This window comes from Heterocephalus glaber, unplaced genomic scaffold (assembly GCF_053883595.1).
Source record: "Heterocephalus glaber isolate CG9 unplaced genomic scaffold, H.glaber_assembly_v1.0 deba00001610, whole genome shotgun sequence".
NCBI lineage: Eukaryota > Metazoa > Chordata > Mammalia > Rodentia > Bathyergidae > Heterocephalus > Heterocephalus glaber.
The window spans coordinates 32,512,580-32,534,700 of record NW_028258381.1 but is presented as its reverse complement, the minus strand read 5'-3'; the positions used below and the strand labels follow the sequence as shown (position 1 = coordinate 32,534,700).

Here is a 22,121-nt window from a genome sequence, read left to right as displayed (position 1 = left end):
TAGCAACTTTGTATCATACTTAAAAAACAGATTTTAGCATTATCTCTTACTGTATTTATAGTCCTTTTTGTAGCAAAACACTTTTTTTCCTATTTTTCAGTTTAAATTTTTAGAGTATAGTACCTTGAAATCTGTTACAGAAAGAAAAAACTTGTTTGCTTTGAAGTTGTTACATGCAGATAAACTCGGAGAATGTCTTGTTTATTGTTTTTACTATACTTAATATTTCCACCAGGAGTATGTTTCTCTATTTATTTTACATTGATTCATTCCCACTTTTATTTTATAATGTGCTGTTTCTAAGTTTCAAACACTAGTCATATATTTTCCTCTTCTGTCTTTAGTTGTATCTCCATTTGGATTTGTACTGATAACTCAGAGATCAAAAAGATAAATAAATAATGACATATGCTTCCAAACTGGTCACAGTGTAGTGGTTGTGCAGTTTTCTTTTCCCTTTCTTTCTGTCCTTGTTTCACAGGGCTGGACTTGCGTTTGTTGGCGAACACTTCACCATGGAGCTACATCCTGAGCCTCATTTTCTTTTATTAAATACTTAGAATAGCGGTTCCTATCAAGGGTACCTGTCATAATCACCTAGAAAATTTCTTCGCAATGATTTGTTGGGCCTGGTCTCTGTGAAGTGGTTCTGTAGATGAAGAAGAGGCTCTAATATTTATTTTGAAAGTACTCATATCATTTTAATGTACAACCCCTGACCAACAACCACTGCTCTTAGCACTAACGACAACTATTTTTTTTCTCTGCTAACCATATAGTGGTCAGCTTGTCCCTTATTCTCATGCTTTTTTCTATGTAAGTAAAGCCCTACTTTGAAATAAAGATACACAGTGTAATAACTATTATTATTATCTTACTATTTAGTTATGAAAATGTTTTATTTTTTCATAAAATAAAAATAAAAAGATATGTGGCCTGGTTTTTTCCAGTGATGGTTTTTTTCCTGTTTACTTCTAACTAGTATAGTAACCACATAACTCGTCTTTTTTTTTTTTTTTTTTTTTTTGGTACCAGGGATGGCTAAATCCCCAGCCCGTAACTCATCTTCTTTAAGGTACCTTTGCTGCCCTGGGGAACCCCTCCATGAGAACAGCACAACATATAAAATGCATAGTATAGGCAGGGAAGCTAGTAGTGGATATATTAGCTATAGATTTGTTGTGAGTTCAGAAAATGAATGTCTGTATTTCCATTCACAATTGGAAGTGATTTTTGACAACGTAATTTGAACTAGGTCTTTCCTGATGTTATTAGTAAGTCGTCACCTTTGGTTTTCTGCATTCTTCTTATGAACACTTGAGCTTGTTACCCGCTAGGCCATGTTTTCTCTTTGCGCTTGTTCGATCGTGTGTCTGGCGCTCTTTGATTTGTGAATGTCCATGTGCATGCAGGAATATTTTTCTGATCAGAGTGTAAATTCTCCTCTGGAGCCAGTGATGTACTTAGTTCTAATTACCCTTGCTGTGGTTTGCTAATATTTTTAGGTGGCTTTAAGCCCCATTGATTCAGCTAAGTAAGACAATTGATGAGTTGTGTGCAGAGAAAGAATTTCAGTTCTAGTAACTAAATGTGTTTTGGAATTCATTTGGCATGATAACCATATGACTTTAATACTTCTGAAATTGATTTTTGGTATTTATATATCAACTTTATAGTTTTAAAAAAATAGCTTAGTCATTTGATAATTAGATTATAGTTCTATATCAGTGAAAAACAGTAAAGAACCAGAAACTGAAGTTCATAAGAATCCAAGAAATATTTAATAAAAATAGGGCTAATATACTGATTATATATGGTGCTCTTTTGCTAACTTCTACTTCTATTTTAGATAATGAAAGAAATCCAAGAACATAAAATTAAAATATATGAATTTCCAGAAACAGATGATGAAGAAGAAAATAAGCTGGTTAAAAAGATAAAAGTAAGTTATTCCTATACATATACTAAAATGTTTTCTAGCTTTGAAAACATATTCTGCTATCCACAGGAAAGACCAAAAATATCAAAGTTTAGAGTAGTTGGCTTCCACAATAAATAAATAAAGAGGTTATATAATGTTGAATTCAGCTTTGCAGTTAACTTTCTTGATTAGCTCTTATATATAATGTGTGGAATAGGTTTGGACTAACAGTCCAAATGGCTTTCACTTAACTGGTGCCATATATATACATACACACACACACACGTACACATATACATATATATATCCCCTTAAGAAACAAGTAATGAGAACGGAGAGGTTTCATTTTATCAATGTTTTAATCTGTAAGAGTCAGACAAATGTATTTCATATGTCCTTTTATAAAAAGTGAACCACAAATCTATACCAGAGTAATTTTTCTATTTTAATTTTTCATGGTTTCTAAGTATCTTGGATCTAAAAAGTACATATACACACACACAGATATACATACACACACACACACACAGTCCACCAAAAAATGTGGACATCAGGAAAGGAAAAATTGTATAAATATTTTAATATTAAATTTATTGCAATATCGTGAGATTAATACAAGTTACTTTTGGCCTCTACAAATAAAAAAGGTGCTTAGAGTGGTGGCCATTGGCTTCTAGACATTTATTGGTGCGGCAGACTACTAAAGTGTGTATACATTTTTTTTTGCCAGACTCTGTCTGTCTGTCTGTCTGTCTCTGTCTGGTTGGGATTTTTGAGACAGGGTCTTGCTATGTATTTTAGGCTGGCCTTGGATTCACTATGTAGGCCAGGCTGGCCTTGAACATGTGACAGTCCTCCTACCTCAGCCTCCCAAATGCTGGGATTACAGGAGTGCACCACCATGCCTGGCCCTAAAAATAGTATATTGAATGATGGCATTGTTTAAGCATATCTAGTTATCTTAGAATTAATGAAATATTTATATCTGACCAATGAAGAATTTCTGAGGATAAAAAACAACTACATGTATGTTGCTGGGAGCTGTATTAATTCTGAAAGCTTTTACCCTGATTGAGTGTGGGGAAACACAAATATCACTTGGATTTGAAGTTTCCAAATCCAGAGTTATAGCAAGTTCAATATTACCTGTTTTAAGTATTGTTAGAGTTGGTCTGTGGCTACTTACAAACCTCATTTTCTCCCCCTCAAAATACCACTATGTTTTTTCCCTCTTTCCTCCCAGTTTTTTGGAGTGATTTTTTAGCAAGTAATTTGACCAGCATATGTCTTAGTATTCCTAAAATTTCAACGAAAGTAAATTTATCATTGTTTATTTTCATAGTAATGGCATTTTACTAAATACTGTGTTATGACAATTCACTAAATACTTATTGACTGGATTATAACAGTGTATGTAGAAACTAACAAAGTAATCTTCTTGTTACTCTTTCGACTAATGTCCCTTCTGTATTACTTGTGAATTGTGAGAACTAAGAATTATATGTGAATGAGAATACTTTATTTTCTAGGACCGCTTACCTCTTGCTGTGGTGGGTAGCAACACTATCATTGAAGTTAATGGCAAAAGGGTCAGAGGAAGGCAATACCCTTGGGGTGTGGCTGAAGGTAAGGTTGTCTTCAGTGAATGACTTTTTTCCTAAGATCTCACAGTTGTATTTAAAAATTTGTGTTTATATTAAGTGGTATAATGTGCATACTCTTTGGACTACTCTAGATTTTCAAGGATAGCTCTGATTTCCTTTTCCTTTAGTCTCACTTTCCTTATAAGTACAGTCCTATTCTTCAGACCTCTTGTCTTCCTAAAGCCAGACAAGTATGTATTAAATCCTAACGTTGTGGTACTTCAGAAGTCAGCTGTCACTGCTCAGTGCTCTGTCCCTAACCCATCAAGTCCGTTTCTGTTTTGGTTTTGTTTGGTTTGTTTGAAATCATACTTATAATTGAGGAGTTTTTTTTAACCTGGGCCTTAAAATGCCTTCCAAGGGAGCTAATGAACCTTTTGATAGGGAATAGTTTGGAGAGAAGGCCCATTTGTCACATTCATCTGAGTCCCCAATGGGTCAGGGACCCTCAGAAATGATGGAAAACACGTATGAGCCCAGTTAAAACATTTCCCATCTCTTTTCCTCAAGACAGAAGTCACGTTTTGGTATCACATCTTGAGAATAAAAAAGATTTTTTAAATTTTGGACACAGGCTCTCGATACGTAGTTTAGGCTGTCCTTGAACTCACTATGTAGTCCAGGCTGGTCTCGAACTCATGACAGTCCTCCTGCCTCAGCCTGTAAAAATTGTATTATGAAGAGATCCTCTTTATTAGTTTTGTAAGGAGTCTTAAATACCAGTAAAATCGTAGGTGTAACACCAACCCTCAGAAGTCCTCTTAACCATAGTTGTGTTTCCTCAAGTTTGTTTTATATTTTGAGTTAACCTAATATTTAATCTTGCAAGTTGGAGTCACTATTGTTTAGCTCTTTGTTATTATTTTGACCAAGTCTGTGATTTTTAGGATCTTGTTCCAAGTTGTTGTCCCCACCAGTGAGCCTATCCTTTGTGCTCAGCTCTGTCCTACCCAGGAGCCTGCCGTTGCTGGCCCAAGCCTTTAGAACTTACCTGGCCCTTAGAAGTCTGCCCTGAGCAGTTTGCTTTGTGTCTCTAGTTTGTTCTGGTCCCAGCCCACAAGTTATGTTCCTATTATGATATATATCTTTTTTAAATGAAAAATCTTACAGTTCTTGCATGCCTTTTTTGGGGAGAGGTTATCTCTTACAGAGATTTTTTTTTTTTTTTTGGTACCGGGGATTGAACTCAGGACCTTGTGCTTTCAAGGCAGGCAGGAGGCAGGCGGCGGAACCACTGAGCTAAATCCCTGGCCCTCTTACAGAGATTTTTAATAAAATGATTTCTCCCCTTACCTACAATACTGAATTTTTAAAATGTATTTTATTGTAGAATAAATACATTTTCTGCCAATACTGAAAAAAATACAGGCTTTTCCCTTTCAAATTTTCAAACTTGTTTCCTTCCACAGAGCTCATTTATTAGGTTTATGAAACTGTCACTGAAGATACGATTATAATAAAGTAGCACTATCATGCAGTTACCTGTCCTGTGAAATTTCCTTTGAAAAGTCTGGCTTTACTCGCAGTAATGTATGTGAATTTTTTTCTTACAGTTGAAAATGGTGAACATTGTGATTTTACAATTCTAAGAAATATGTTGATAAGGTACGTGTGAACAGTGATGAGATGGCCCACGGTTTTTCCCTAATACAGTTAGAGTTGGACAGCTTTGGTTTTTGCTTTTATAAATGTAACTAATTTAAATTGGTGTCTTCATTCTGGCAATGAAGTAAGTACTGCATGGAGACAACTTGTGTTCTTTTCTAAGGTTAAATCATCAGCAAAAACAAAAAATAGGTTATGTGGCTAGGGATAGGGAGGAGCGCCAGTCTCTGTCATCACCCTTTGCCTTACAGTTCTGCACTGAAACAGGTGTGGAAAGTGGAGAAGACTCTTGTTCTTGCTCAAGTGAAACGCGTAGGGAGATGACAGGATAGTCTTTGAGTCAAAAGTGGGACTCGGCGTGTAGGTGTACACGGCGGCGCTAGTGAGTGGGTTATTGGTGCATGCTGGAACACAGTGGGTAGAAGCAGTCTTCCCCTGTGAGAAGTGTGCTGCCTGCTGACAGACAGGACTGGAGGGGAGGCTCTGGTGAGAGGCCAGGGATGGGAGAAACTCAGCAGAAGAGAGGACCCAGGGAGCCACATGCCCCTGCAGAAATGCAGTCTCGTCTCACTCGCTCTGTGGCCTCCAGGCTGGGGCACCCGTCTCCATTCGGCACCTGTCCTTTTCACGCTGCGCCTCTCTTTCCCCCTGCACAGCGGTTTCTTTAGCTTTGTAGAGGTAAAGGATGCTGCGTGGTTACAAGGCCAGCTTATGCTGCCTTCAGCATCTCCCACCATCAAGGAACGATGGCGCCATCTCACATGAATTGTGTCGGTTATCCCTTGTGTAATGATTTTATGTATGAAAATATTGGAAGAAACATTTCCTTTAACCCTGATAGGTCATTTGTTGGACAGTTTGAATAAACAGAAATTTACTCTAAATTACGATTTGGTATATGAGCTGAATTGTTGCTCTGTATTAACCTAGTAAAAATTCTGATATCATTTCCCTAGTAGAATTGCTTAAGCAAAAGCAGTTTCTTACAGATTTTATGAACTTCAATAGTAGCTAATCTAGTCTCCCTTCTTTAATAAAATTAAATATAGTTATACTATAAAGGTAAATATTCTTTCGCAGAAATTTCATCTTTTAATAACTACTTTGATTTATGGCTTTTAAAATCTCAGGTGGAATCTAAATGTAAGTCTGAACTTTTGGTTTCGGTAAAACTTTGATCTACGTTAAAGCTTGTTTAATAGACGGAAGCTCTTGCTATTTATGATAGGACGCACATGCAGGACTTGAAAGATGTCACCAATAACGTGCACTATGAGAACTACAGAAGCAGAAAACTGGCAGCTGTGACTTACAATGGAGTGGACAACAACAAGAACAAAGGGCAGCTTACTAAGTAAGTGTGTAGGTTCTCTCTCTGCCTCTGTCAGTTACCATACTGTCCCGTTGCCATCCCATTCCTCCTTCTTACCCATTAGAAAATGGAGATAAGGTTCTCTGTGCACAGGAGCAGAAGACTCTTTGGTAAGCTCATTTGGCAGTCATCTATTAACTGTTTTTTGTCTTGTTCTTTAAGTAGAAGAGCTGTTCATTCTCTTCTGGTCATTTGCCCTTCCCATTATAATCCGTACACTGCACGCACGTAGAGCTTCAGTTAGGAATGAAACAGACCTTTTAGTAAATACGTTCTTTTGAGGGAAAATAATAGTTACTTCCAAGATCTCTTAAACCCCACTTTACATTTAAAATAAATATCCTATGTCCTGTTTAATAAAAGTAATCATACAGATTGTACCTTTCGTAGAAGATTTTTAAAACAAACTTCATTTTGGAGAAGTTTTCACCAAGATTATATGAAAACAAGGGCCAGGACCAAACGAAAGGAATATTTAGATGAATGTAGTCTTGTTACAGCCTCTGTTCCTGTTGTGTATTTCCAGGAAATGAGATAGCATTTGGATTGCTTCTGCTGGTTGTGAGAATGGCTGTCTGCCAGGCCTGAAGCTTTGCTGTGCTGAGCTCGTATCTTGAGTTAATGTGGTTTCTGATGGTAGAAAAGATGTGTGCCACATGCCTGTGAATCCCACCTCTTGGGAGGCTGAGGCAGGAGGATTGCCACGAGTTTAGGGCCATCCCTGGCTACACAGTTGAGACCCTGTCTCAAAAACTTTAAAAGGGGGGGCCGGGGATTTAGCTCAGTGGTTCTGCCACCTGCCTGACAAGCGCAAGGTCCGCAAGGTCCCGAGTTCGATCCCTGGTACAAAAACTTTAAAAGGGGGCTGGCAGACACCCATTCTCACAACCAGCAGGGGCTAAGCTAAATCCCCAGCCCACCCAGCCCCCAACTTTTTTTTAAAAAGTAGAAATTAGAGTAAGAATTGTATTGGAAATGTATCTCTTAACGATATGAATTATGACAGAACTTTGTCTGTGTCAGTAAAGAAGAAGTTTGGGCTGGGGATCTAGCTCAGCAGTTCTGCCACCTGCCTCGAAAGCGCAACGTCCCGAGTTCGATCCCTGGTACCAAATATAAAAAAATTAAAAAAAAAAAAGAAGTTTGTACTGTTAAAAAGCAGATTGCCCCAGGAACTAGCATAGTACTTTATGTTAATAATAAGTAGAAAAATAAATGTTTTTAAAGCAACTGGGGAGTGGCTCTGATTGGAATAGATATTTGTTATGATCTGATAAATTAGCTTTTTGCTGCTTCATTAAATAGCACATACTAATCTGAAAGAAGACACTTGGAAGTTTATCCATTAGGTAGACCTCACATTGACCTGAAAATGTTAGCAATTTCAAAAAACATTCTACTTAAATTCATTTTTAAAAAAATCAGTATCACCAGTTGATGGTACTTTATCTGATATGATAGTTTCATTTACAGCTAGCTACATATCTGAGTAATTAAAAAGAGAGACTAATGCTTTACAATATGTAAGCATTGTAAGTTTGGGCTTCTCACTGATGCTCTCCATTACTCTGATGGACTCTCCCTCCCAGCAGTGTGTCCCTTGGGAGTTGTGCCAGGGACAGGAAGGCTGACATCAGATGATCCTGGGGTGGAAGAGACAGAGCCATTTAGAAAAAAGAAGAACTTGCCATTACTCCCCTGCCTCACTCTGCTGTGTACCTGGGCTCAGAGTGTTTCCCGCTGGTCTCAAACACCATCCTTCTGACATCTAAAACCACGTTTTGCCCATAATAGGAGCATTTTGATGTTCAATCCCCATTCGTGTTTCTTCCTTCTGGGTCCGTGGCATGGCATGGTCATCACTGAAGGACGTGTGCCTCAAGCGTGTGGTGGGTGAGGGGGCGGGCAATGTTCTGTAAGGCAAGAGGAGGGCTGCGTGGCCTGGAAATTTGCAGGCAGTAACTGTAGGCATGAGTTCGTCTGAAAGTTGAGGGTCTGAAAGTTGGTTCTGTTAAAACTCCCCATGTTCAGGTAACTCTTGGAAGATTTCATGCAGAGTCCCCAGTTTTAAAACCACTAAACTTGACAATTTCTTTGGTCCCTTTAAAAAAAACATGCTACCACTTTTCAAACATTACTTTTATGATACCTAAAGTATAGGACATCTGTGGACAATTTGAGAAAAACAAAATTAACAATAATGTCATTTATTCACCTGTTGATTGCTGTTGCACCTGTTTTTCACTGCCCTTAATACTTCTACACATGCACACATGTATATTTGAATATTCACATACATGCATGAATGTGTGGGTATGAACTTACTCAAAATTTGTTTTACAAGTAAATTAACCTTTATATGGTAATATACAGTTTATAAAGTACTAATCTCACTTTGGTGTAGAAAACAAGCTAAATTTTTTTTTAAAGTTCAAGATTGAATAGTAAAGTAGATTAATTTATATTTAATTTTCTGAGTCAGTTCTAGCTAGACTGCAGAATGTATTGGACATGGAATAAAAATAAAAATACGTGGTCTATCGGATGCCTTCCTGCTTTAAAGGAAAAGGAGTCTTCACTCCTCTGTGGGAGGTGGTCACAGAAAGTGACCTCCCTGTCTAGAAGGACTGAGCAAGGATTGGAAAGGAAAGGGGACCAGAGATGGGAGGGTCCAAATGCAGGCTGTGATCCCCAGCAAGGGGAGAGCTTCTTATTTTTGCTAATCTGCTTGGTAAACTTTTATTTACTACTTTCCTTCTTGATCTTCCAGTGTCTTTTCCTTAAAATAACATTTGATTGCTGACTTTTTCTGAACTATTGTCTGTTGTTGGCACCAGTGAAGACTGTTGACATTGTGCTCCAGACTGGAGTGCCCTCTATTACCCCTTTTCCACAGGTTTGATTTTTCCGTTTTCTGTAACTTTTTCCAGCTGTCACCTTGGGAAAGGTTTATAAGTAACTGGGTTCTTAGAAATGATTAAAAATCATGGGTTCCAAAGGCTGATCCTCGGAACTCTTGATACACGACAAGGTTTTCTTCTAAAGAGAAGAACAATTTGCTGAGAATCACCAGGTACAGCCTGAAGCAGGAGGGGTGCCGGAGCCGAGGAGCTCAATACCAGCCCACGGAGTGGAAGGAGAACCTGACTCTGAAAAGAAACAAAATTTAAAAAAAAATTTTTTTCCTAAAAGTTTCTTTAAAAAACTGAATTTATTCAGTTAGGTCCTGTACTCTTCAAGTTCCTGTCATAAAAAATATATAATGATAGTAGTTGCAATTTTGTTTTGTCCATGTTTGGTTTTAATGCTCTCGCTTGGCAAAATAAAATATTGATTATTGTTTCCCAAACTTTGGGGGAAGTTTTGTTAGTCCTTAAAATCTCTTTAAATGAAATTCCTTTGGAAGTTTTTGTATAAAAACTACAACTTGTCTAAATATCTAGTAGCTTACTAAGCATTGGTGCAAGCGTGTGTAAGTCTCTTTGCTTAGCGTACCGTTCAGAACGGGCCATGTGCACAGCTTAACGCGTGTGTCACGTAGAGTCTCACGAAGCCAGCCTCGTGAGGCCCTTTCTCTGATTCTGTCACTGGTTCCATGAAAGAAAGGGGCAAGAATTCTAACTTAAAGGGAACCCTGGAAGGAACTAAGTTGCATTTTGGAGATTTTGTTTGATATTCAGGTCTGTTACAGACTTTTTTCTTCTTTGCCTTTTACCAGACTTTTTTATTTCTTTGGCTGGGTTGCTGTTAATTTTGCTGACAAGTTTAGGTTTGTAAGCTTTTAGTGTATCTGTTGGGGGAAGAGTTTCCCAATAAAAAGCACACAAGCAATAGTGTAGCTTAAATGGTTTTTCCAGCTGTCTAATAAAATTCTGGGGCAGGAGAATACACTAAATGCGATGAGAAAAAAGTGATCTCTTTTCCTGTGTTTTCGGCTCAGAAAGCACAATTTTGTATTCATGTTTTCTAAATATTACTTTGATAAAGATACTGAAAGTGGAGAGTTAATTAATTTAAAGATTTGAAAAGTCCTTTTTTCTTTCTGATGAGAGGCTTCAAAAAATCCAGTTTAGGTGTGCATAAACATTTTCTCCTACTACTTGAATAGCAGTTCATTTGGTCAGGAGTCAGGTATTTTTACAAGGCTAACAAAGTATCTCATGTCAAATAGAGCAAATTTCTTTTGAAAGTACACATATTTAATAGGTGTAGAACTTTGGACAGGCTGTCAGAAGATAATTGCACAGCCTATTTATTTTTATAATGGTTTGGAATCGTGATTACTAACAGAATTTGGGAAATAAACAGCTTTAACAAAATTTACCATGAACTTCTGACTTAGGGCTTGTACCTTAATTATTTAATTATGAAAGTTTTACATTTTCCTTTTTTGTTGTTTTTAGTGTTGTTTCTCTTAAGTGTGTTAAGTCAAAAGGCCTGTAACAGTTCCTTTTCCAAAGACATAAGCAATTTTACTCTACAGAGATTTTTAATATTTCAGTTTTGAATTTAAAAGCAGATTCCAAAACATCATTGCCACGTTTCTCTGCAGTGTCTTATTTTTCCACAAGAGTTATTTAAATAATAATTTAGGTGACAAGGCTTACTCTTGGAAAGCTGGCAGGTAGTCTTTTCATGACAAATTACTATGAATTATTTATATGAATTGCCTGTTCCCTTCCAAGGGTAAAGTAAAATCAGCATTTCATAGATAGGTTATTAGAGTAAGAATACACAGTTAAGTTTTAAAATAATCACAGTTCTCTCTAAACCCTAATTTTGCATGTGTATCAATATGTGTGTTTTGTTCGTTATACTGGGGATTGAACCCAGGCCCTGGAACTGAGCTGTGTCCCCAGCTGTCTTTTGTGTTTTGAGACACAGTCTGCTGAGTCACCCAGGTGGGCTTTAAACGTGTAACTCTGGCCTAGCACCCTGAAGAGCAGAGTTGCAGGCATGCTCCACTGCGACCAGCTCTTTAGAAAGTTTGTGATCATGAAATTTTGCTTTTGAATCACAGCTGTATTACTGGATAATCGAAATTGCTTAAATATATATAGATTCAATTATAAGACTATCAGTCAAAAATAATCATTAGAGAATTCTCCAGAGCCTGAAAGGGTATTTTAGGAAGTTGAAGGGAAATGTGGAGTTAGCCTTTGAAAATCTTAGCAAATCTTTGGGCCCTCTCACTGGAATAGTGAGCTTGAAAACAGCCATTAACACGAGGAATATATTGTTAAGAAGGATGACATCACACTTGGAGATTTATTTCAGTGGGTCTTGCTTGGCTCTTGTGCTAAAGTAAATATCTTGGTTTAGTTTTGTTTTCAGAACTTCTGATTGTTTAAGATAAAAATACTTCAGGTTTGTATAGTATTAGAAGTAAGTTTTCTTTTGCTGAAGAAATATCCTTGAGTTAAATGGCATTTTATTCTAATTTATATTAACAAAACTGTCTAGGGCTGGGGATTTAGCTCAGTGGTCCTGCTGCCTGCCTTGCGAGCTCAAGGTCCTGAGTTCGATCCCTGGTACAAAAAAAAAAACTGTCTCCATCACAGCAATACATCACATCTTTGTTCTTCCCTTTTTTGGGGGTGGGGGCCCACAGGGTCTATGTAGTCCAGGGTGGCCTTAAACTCACTATGTTAGCCTTGAACTTGCAGCGATCCTCCTGCCTCAGCCTCCTGAGTACTGGGATTGCAACCGTGCACTACCATACCTAGCTGTTCTTCCTATTCACCAAGAAAAATTTATCACCAAATTTCTGAAGGGCTTGCCTCTTTTTAAGTTGTACCAGTGATGTGGAGCCCACTTCCCTTTCTGCTCCAAGGGTGTAGTAGGGCACCGACTCTTTATGGTTCTCTTACTCTTTAATGCACTAGCTTTAACATAAAACTCACCTATGAATATTTTTCAACAAGAAAATTTGAAGTGCTGGGGATATAGCTCAGTGGTACTGCACCTGGTGGCAAGCACAAGGTCCTGAGTTCAGTCCCTGGTACCCAGGGGGGTGGGGGATTGAAGTCACAGATTTCAGTTTCCATATGCATGAACTAACTATTGTTTAGTTATGCTTGGTGTCTATTTTCTGGTATTTCAGAAATAAGTATTATGAACATAATTGGTCCTTATAATCTCATGTGTGTGTTTAAATCATTGAGCACATTTAAGCTGATACTGATATATTTGAGTTATGCAGAACAACTTTTCAAAAGCAGTAAAGTTGTAAGAGGCCTAGAAATATGCTCGATACCTAAGTAGTGTTCTAGGTACTGACTGGTAGTGGTTTTCAGTGTGTCAGTTTAGTTACCAACATAAGTTGGAATTTTGTAGTTAAATATAGTTGTAACATCAGTAGTTATCTTAGAGAAGATTACAATGCTTGGAATTTTAGTAAAACTAAAAATTATTTACTCAGTTTCTTTTTTGACAATTTAAGTTTTGTTTTGTTTTTTTGGTACCGGAATTCAAAGTCGGGACGTTGCACTTGCAAGGTGGGCACTGGAACCGCTGAGATAAATCCCCGGCCCGACAATTTAAGTTTTTATTTAAAGAAAGTACAACATTAAATTATTTTCCCTAGTTTTCTATTCTGTGAATGTATTTTGAGACAGGGTCTTGCTAATTCACTAAATTGCTTAGGCTAGACATGAACTTGTGAACTTCCTGCCTCAGCCTCCCAGAGTGCTGGGATTACAGGTGTGCACCACCACACTGGCTTCATGTATCATCATTACAGTTGGTGTGCACTGGGTTTGGAGAACATTTTCTAACAGGTGCCTTGTTTATCTAAGGTCTTTTTTCATAACTCACTAAATTTTCAAAGTTAGATATAAAACCTCATGGGAGGAAATTCTAGGTCATAAATATATTTATTAAGTTTCTGAAGAATTTATAACCCATTTATACATAAAACTTAGAGTCTTTGTTCTGTCACCTAAAATGGTATAAATATTTCAAAAATTATTTTGACATTAAATAATAATGATATCTATAGCATCTAATTTGTTTTCATCAGCTATTTCAGAGTTTTATAATTTTCACTTACAAATGTTTAATGTAATGATTCCTTTTTTCCCCCCCTGAACTGTGGGCTGAATCCAGAGCCTTTGCACTGAGCTACGTCCTAGCACTTCTTTTGGCCGTAGTAGGGATTGAACCCAGGCCCTTCTCAGTGATCCACATCCACAACTCCCCTCCTCACCCTTTTTCTGAGACAGAATCTTGCTAAGTCATTAAATGGCTCAGGCTGTCTCAAACTTGGTGATCCTCCTGCCTCAGCCTCCCAGAGTGCTGGGCTTACAGGCAAGTGCTGTCAGTCCTGGCTCATCCTCAGTACTTTTTATTTTTTATTTTGATACAGAGTCGCACTAAGTTGCTGAGACTTGGCTCAAACTTAGCATTCTCCTGCTTCAGCCTCCCAGATTGATGGGATTATAGGCATGCACCACCATGCCCGGCTAACAGTTATTCTTCATGTTCCCACAGGAGCCCTCTGGCACAAATGGAAGAAGAAAGAAGGGAGCACGTAGCCAAGATGAAGAAGATGGAGATGGAGATGGAGCAAGTGTTTGAGATGAAGGTCAAAGAAAAAGTTCAAAAACTGAAGGACTCTGAAGCTGAGGTAATCATTCTAATATTCCATCTCTTACATTAATTCTAAGATCAGCTCTTCAGTCAAATTTATAGGTAATGTAATCTTTCTACATGCATTTTTTTCAAAGTTAATGCCCTAATGTAATAAAACAAATAAAAGCAAGCACTGTGTTTGTTATATAATAATATACATTTCAATATGTAAAAGCTGGGGCACAGTAAGACTTACTAGTTAGTTGTAACAAGCTACGAAAAACTTCTTGAGTTATGAAAAATAAAATTACAGGCCATTTCATCTAAATGGTATAGTAAAACTAGAGTTTTATGTGAATATACAAATATTAAATAGTGCTGGGTGATAGCAGTGGGCCAGCCTTATCTACGTGTGAGTGAGAAAGAAGGAAACCACCTTTAACTGAACTGAGGACACAGAGAGGAGGAGGAGGGCGCTGCTCTGCGGACAGGGCCGGCCTGTGCACAGAGGGCCCCTCGGGGCCGGTGCCTGTCCTGGAACCCCGCTGACTAGCAGGGCTGGTGAGGCTACTGGTCAGAGGACCCTGGAGACATTCCCTTCATGGGCACCAAGGAAGAAAAGACGCAGCAAGTGCACTCAAGGTCAGACTCCCCAGAGCAGTTGCTCCGGTAGGGGTCTGAGGAAGAAGGCTGTGGTGAGTGACTGCTGTGTGTAACTCTGGAAATATTAACCAATCTTTAAGGATAAAACGTAATGAGATCCCTGTTTTATGTGAGTCCACTAATATTTAAATATATTCAAAGAAAATTCAGATCCTTTAGTTGAGCTCATTGCTCTTGTGATTCCTGTATAAAATACTGAAACCTTTTTTGACAAAACTTAACAAAAGAACTTACATTCATTGAGGGGAGAGTGTGTGGTGTAAAAAAATTAGTAATTTTGAGGAAATGTTTCTATTCCACATAATTTCTCTTATTATTGGGCTCCTGTAAGATCTTTTAAAATTGTCCTTGTTGTCACATTGGCCTGAGCTTAATTTAACAGGGACAAGGAATGAGTCTTCCTGGTTTAAACGTGCTGCGTCCCTCAACCCTTGGCGCTGGGCAGACAGTTTTACTAGGCTGTGAATAATTACAAGTATTAAGATGGTAATTTGGAGATGAAGTTTATTTTTATTTTTCAGCCTGTTACTTAAATCTACCATTTTGAGTCTTTGCTCGCTCACTAATTAATAATAATAGTGATGATAAGAACTGCCTGATTTGCTTTTATAGTTAGATTCCCCTGAAAATGTAAAGATGGTCTCACTTACATTTGGCCTAGGCGTAGCTTAGGACCTGTTCCTGAGAGTCCGTGTTAGGAATGAGTAACGGAAGTGTAGCTGCAGAGCCCTCCCACTGATCCTGGTTCTGTGAGTGGTGGCGGCAGCTGAGAGAGCTGGGTAGAAGAGCAGGCCTGGGTGGCGTCCTGTCTGCTCATCCTGTGTGCCGAGCACAGCCTGCCTCAGCTTTCACCGAACCTCAGCTGGGCTGTGATGAGCAGCAGCCCTATGGTGGTTAAGTTTAGGAAGCATCTTAATATTGTGTGTCTATAAATCAATCAATCAATCAGTCAATCCGTAACTGAAGAAGCCTATTTATCCTTAATACAGGTTATCTCAAATCCATTCTGTTAGAAATAATTTGGGGCACAGCTCTCATACCTAGCAGCACAGTGTCAGGCACGACGCCAAGCATCCCACATGTGGTAGTCATTTTGTGCACACCACCGCCCTGCAGGGTGGGTTTCACTGCCCCTCCCCTCCCCAGGTAGAGGAGAGGGAAGTAAACTAACCTGGCCAGTACTGCGCAGTCATAAGCCGGCCTCTCCACCCAGTTATCTCTGCAGCGCACTGGTAAGCACAACGCAGGGCCACCATCCTGCTCTCCATGGTTTCAAAACCTAAAAGCTGTGGAAAATGACATGAATTCAGAGTTTTTATCCCACTTATTGTGAATATTTATATACATTATCGCAAAACAAGCAACAACAATATGGTGGATTAGTGTTATTGCCCGATAGAGCTCAGGAGGTGGTACAGTACATATCCCTGGCTAACCAGCATTGCCTTTTTAATGCCTAAGAAATTCTGAACCTCGACTTGCTGGGGATTTAGCTCAGTGGTTTGGCTGCCTGCTATGCAGGCGCAAGGACCCGAGTCCAATCCCCGGTACCAAAACAAAAAAACAAAGAAATTCTGAACTTCAAAACTCACCTGACCCCAAGGATTTCTTGAGAGTGATTAGGATCTGTACTTTCCTTAGATGCTGTTCACACCGAAGATAATTACTTGTTTGTAACGTAGATATAAGATAAAGAATGAGCTCTTGGGAGCCGGCTGCCCAGGTTAAAAAGTAGAACTGACTGCACCCACTCATTTGGAGTCTATGTGCTCCCTCACTGTTTCATTCCCTCTCCTCTGCCAAGCTGACTACTGTTCTGAATTGTGTCTATGTCTCCCTTGCACGGGTGTTTTCTTCTGCTCCTACTTCACTATTTTCTTAGTTTGCTATGAGGGAGATCTCACCTCAGATTTGACTTCCACCTTTGCTTAAATGTATCATACGTTTTCTTTTGAAGAACTGCATGAAATGTTAATAAAGATGCAGTCACTTTTTATGGACTCATAAGATAAGAAAACAAATTATGTGAAATTATCCAAATTCAAGATGCTAACTCACTGATAAGTCTTTAATAGAACATAGTTACTGGACAACTGAAGAGTTTGAAAAACCTTGGGTATTTGATATAATAGGATTTAATCTTTTCTTATTTGTTGACTTTTCTTTAGAAATAGATTGACTAGGGGCTTAGTGAAATTATTCACCTAATAATCCCTTAGATTCTGCAGTGACTTGGCATGTTGCCATCTCTCGGCCAGCAGTTTTGTTTTGTTTTGTTAAATCCTTTTATTGGTACATTGTAGGTATACAACACAATTACATTTCTCATTGGGAATTGTACCTTTACATAATGCATCTTGGTTCTTGTTTTTTCCCCATTCCTAGCCCTCCCTTCACCCCCTCCACTCTTCCCTATTTACAAAGACTTTATTTCCATTTTTTCCATTTCTCAGCATTTTTCCTTTCCCTTCTTTCCTTTCCCCTGCCCCTGCCCCTCCCACTACCCCTACCCCTTTGGACCTTTTCTTCCTATTTTGCATTATCGATTATTCATTCTAATCATTGGTACATTTTAGGTATACAATATAATGACATTCATCATTGGAAATTTGCACCTTTACATAATCTCTCTTGGTTCTTATTTTTCACCCCTGCCCAGCCCTCCCTTCAACCCCTCCATTCCTCCCTATTTACAAAGATTTTGTTCCTATTTTTCCATTTTCTCATATTAATCCCATTCCCTTCTATCCTTTCCCCTAGTCCTCCCACTTCCTTCCCCTTTGCCCCTTTTCTTCCTATTTCACATTACCTATTATACGTTTTAGTCCTTATTTACACTTTCAGTTTTTCACACTAGAGAAACTATTCGATATTTACACGTGAGTGTCCTGTTTATTTCACTTAAGAGTATCGCCTCAATGTGCATCCATTTAGCAATAAATGTCTCTTAATTTCTAGTTTTTGATGGCTGAGTAATACTCCATTTTAGAATAAAACCACATTTTCTTTATCCAGTCTCCAGTTGATGGGCATTTGGGCTGTTTCCAAGTTTTAGCTATTACAAACTGTGCTGCTATGAACATGGGCGCACATATATCACTGTGGTATGATTCTTTTAATTCTTTGGGGAAGATACCCAGCAGAGGAATAGCTGGGTCAAATGGGACTTCCAGTCCTAGTTCTTTGAGGTATCTCCATACTGATTTGCACAGTGGTTGCACCAGTCTACACTCCCACCAGCAGTGGAGCAGGGTTCCTCTTTCCCCACAGCCCCACCAGCATGTGTTATTGGTTGATTTCATGACAGCAGCCATTCTTTCTGGAATGAGGTGGAATCTCAGCGTTGTTTTCATTTGCATCTCTCGAATGACCAGTGATGTTGAACATTTTTTCATATGTTTATTTGCTATTTCTACTTCTTTTTCTGAGAAATGTCTGTTCATTTCAGATGCCCATTTTCAGATTGGGTCTTTAAATTTGGGAGGTCTGATCTTTTTAAGTTCTTTATAGATTCAAGAAAGTAGACCTTTGTCTGAGGAAGAGCAGGTGAAGATTTTTTCCCACGTTGTGGGTTGTCTCTTCACACTGGGGCAGCAGTTTTTTACAACATCAGTTCTTGGAGTAGGAAGGAACAGCTATGTTGAAATTCCAATTTAACATCCAGAGATTGTAATTCAGGACATCTAGATGAGGTGCAGGATTCCACATTTTCTCAAGAAATGCTTTCTAGGGCCAGGGATTTAGCTCAGTGGTTTCGCTGCCTGCTGTGCAAGCACAAGGACCCGAGTTACAGAAGAAAAAAAAGAAAGAAAAAAGAAATGCTTTTTTTCCCTATCTCTACTTTCAGAGCTTCAAATTAGGAGACTTAGGTTCGAATCCTGGCATTGCCACTTTCTGGCTAGTGATCTTGGACAAGTCACTTAAATTCTACAACTGTTTCCTCATCTGAACAGTGGAAGCAATGTGGTTTTTGTTTTGTTTTGTTTTTTGTTTTTTTGGTACTGGGGCTCGAACTCGGGTCCTTGCACTTGCAAGCTAGGCGTCAGAACCACTGAACTAAATCCCCGGCCCGTCAATGTGTATTTTTCTGCTCAACTTCCAACATATTTGGGAGCAAATAGTAATAATTGTCCTTTATAAAGTATTGCACAAGTATAAGATTGTTGCATTTTTTCCTCATTTCTCAAGATTATTGTCTGGGTCACCAGGCCTCTGGGTGGCAAGTCCTACAGCAAGAGAAACCTGCCTGAGTGCTTCTGCATGGCACTGTGAACCTGTAGCAGAATGACCCGGTGCCCACACTCTTAACATGTGATGCCCAGATGAATCATTCTTCTGCTCCTGGTTTCTTAAAAGAGTTTTGTTTTACATATTATGCTGTGATTTAGCTCCAGCGGCGCCATGAGCAAATGAAAAAGAATTTGGAAGCACAACACAAAGAATTAGAGGAAAAACGTCGTCAATTTGAGGAAGAGAAAGCAAACTGGGAAGCTCAGCAGCGTATTTTAGAACAACAGAACTCTTCAAGGTAACAATGTCAGATTCCTAAGAGATGTGTATATTAATGAATGGTTATCCTATTTACTTTAAAAACATAACCATTTAAAAAGCCAGTGCCCATTATATATGCCTGGCACAGTGTTTTCACGGGTGAATGTTATGTGCATGGATTCATGTGGCATACTGCGACAGTATTATTTCAGTATGTTTTCCATGACTTAATCTTTATAATTACAATTTAGCAGCTTCATAGCATTCTGTCTGGTTAACTCAGCATAATGGGTTTCTTTCCTCCTTCCCCCCCCCAGTGTTTGAACATAATGGCAGTTTTCAATTTTTAACATGCAAAATTTGAATGACACTGCTATAGTGACCTTTTACATGTTTAGGGCAGTATTTTCATTGTATTCTTTATTTAGGACATCCTTAAAATCATTAGATATCCAGTTTCTGCTATGAGAAATCATGCAGCTAATCAGTTCCTCCCTCTTAATTGTTACAGAAGTCAATACTGTTGTGGCCTGGTTTTCTCTTTCTTATTATCCCATTTAAAACTGAAAGGCTGTGTCCCTGCAAACATTCTGTAGTGTACTCCTCACAGCCCAGCATTTTGAAGATTGCACAGCTGTCCGGTGCACCATCCTTCTGTTAACTCTGCCTACAGAGGAGGAGCGCATACCTGTGAAAGCAAGGGCAGCAGGGGCAGAAGGCACCCTTAGCTGGTCTTTTTCAGTCTGTGCCATTTCATTTGGGAAGAAATGAGTAGGGTAGAGTTTTGCTTTTTTTCAATTGCTTATCCTGGAATTTTGTCAAATATTTGTCTAAGAAAATACTACTGTAAGCCAACATTGCCTTATTGTTTACTTCTAAACCTTCTAATTTTGTAAATGAAAAGACAGTGTCTGAAAGTGGAGCCTGTCATAGTGGGCTTAGCTGCTGCCACCGTGTGTTATCTTTCATGTTGCACCCTTATTGCTCATCTGATTTGTTTTCCTCTCACCATTTCAGAACCTTGGAAAAGAACAAGAAGAAAGGGAAGATCTTTTAAACTGTCTGTTGACCACCAGTTACGTATTAGTTGCCAATACGCCAGCTTGGACATCAGTGTTTGTTGGATCCGTTTGACCAATTTGCACCAGTTTTTAAATCCATAATGATGGATTTAACAGCATGACAAAAATTATTTTTTTGTTGTTCTTGATGGAATTAAGATGCCTTGAATTATCTAGGGTGTTGTGTACTTAGAAAATAACAGCTCTGAGTACCTTTTTACATTTTCTTTTCTTTTTTTTTATTATTAAACAGATGTCTTCAATTTAATGCAAGAGAACATTTTACTGTTGTACAATTGTGTTCTGGTGGTTTGTTTACAGGATATTCCAAAATAAAAGGACTCTGGAAGGTTTTCATTGAGGATAAATTGCCATAATATGATACAAACTATGCTTCTCTATGCTAATTATAACACAGAGGTTCCATTCAGTGCAGCCTATACAATGATGTAATTTAGTCTAACACAGTTGACCCTATTTTTTGACACTTCCATTGTTTAAAAATACACATGGAAAAAAAAAACCTATATGCTTACAGTGCACCTAGAGCTTTTTTATAACAACCTTTTTTTGTTTGTTTGTTTTGGATTCTTTAAGTATATATTATTCTCATTTAGTGCCCTCTTTAGCCAGAATCTCATTATTGCTTCATTTTTGTAATAACATTTATTTTAGATATTTCCCATATATTGGCCCTGCTAAAATAGAATATAGCATCTTTCATATGGTAGAAACCAACAAGGAAACTTTCCTTTAACTCCCTTTTTACACTCTATGGTAAGTAGCAGGGGGGAAATGCATTTATAGATCATTTCTAGGCAAATTGTGAAGCTAATGACCAACCTATTTCTACCTATACAGTCTCTTCATTTTACTAGAAATGGACATCATGGCCTCCTGAGGAGAAAAAGTCACCATTCTGCATTTAGCTGTATCCATATATTGCATTTCTGTATTTTTTGTTTGTATTGTAAAAAATTCACATAATAAACAATGTTGTGATGTAATAGGGTGCAGAGTCCTGAATATTCTACAGCTGAGACACTGAGTAGAACATGTTTTGGGGGAAAGCTTTGCAGTTTGAATTTGCCGCCTCCACAGTGGAGTCTCTTGTGTGTATGTCTCATGGAGAACCCATGTGTGCTGCTTCTCCTGTCTGAGAGAGTCCACATCTCTATCTGTTACTGCCTAATTAATATATAAAATAAGCTGAGGCTGGTTTCCAGCTTACTCATGCTAGGTGCACTCTCAAGCTCCTGGGGACTGATACTTTTTAAACTGAGAAGAGGGTGGTGTAGTTTTTTTCACTAAGGTGAAAATGTTTTACCGTTTGTTTTTTTTTTTAAATTAATGACCTAGGTAAAAGTATGGAAATGTTCTAATTAGCCAATGTTTTTGTTTAATTCAGAGGCTAAAGGATTTAAAATCAATGTGCTTGAAAGTATTGCTTTTCAAAGATATTTAGATCTAAATTTTAAAACGTACTAGGGAAATGATTCTTCTAATAAAATCTTGACTTTACATAAAAACTTTCCCAGGTAATTTTTTTAAAGTAGATCTCATGATACAGTCAGAACATCATTATTTATCCTTACCTGGTGGCCATCACTGCTTAAAAATTGCCGTCCAAGTTCTGTTAGTCTTAAGATGTTATCTGCTTCTGGAAAACAGCATGGTACTTGATAAACAACTTGTTTACTAGAGCAGAGTTACCCAAGAGCCCATACAAGGCAGAGCTGTTAGTTTCTTCCTCCAGATCTACCGGAAGTATGGCTCTTATGCCAAGGCCAGGA

General features: G+C 38.2%; 1 protein-coding gene across 3 annotated transcripts in view; it reads left to right on the top strand.

Moving 5' to 3' along the window:
• The window catches only part of Septin7 (septin 7), a 96,035-nt gene extending 74,700 nt beyond the window's left edge, over window positions 1-21,335 (top strand). For all 3 annotated transcript variants that reach the window (XM_087196420.1, XM_021254590.2, XM_021254591.2), the window contains 7 exons: window positions 1,850-1,942; window positions 3,451-3,547; window positions 5,118-5,169; window positions 6,398-6,523; window positions 14,033-14,168; window positions 19,165-19,304; window positions 20,285-21,335. In XM_087196420.1, coding sequence (XP_087052546.1) covers window positions 1,850-1,942; window positions 3,451-3,547; window positions 5,118-5,169; window positions 6,398-6,523; window positions 14,033-14,168; window positions 19,165-19,304; window positions 20,285-20,324 — 684 coding nt within the window. In that variant the 3' untranslated portion in view covers window positions 20,325-21,335. The remainder of the gene's footprint in view (window positions 1-1,849; window positions 1,943-3,450; window positions 3,548-5,117; window positions 5,170-6,397; window positions 6,524-14,032; window positions 14,169-19,164; window positions 19,305-20,284) is intronic.
• The last annotated feature ends 786 nt before the right edge of the window (window positions 21,336-22,121 follow it).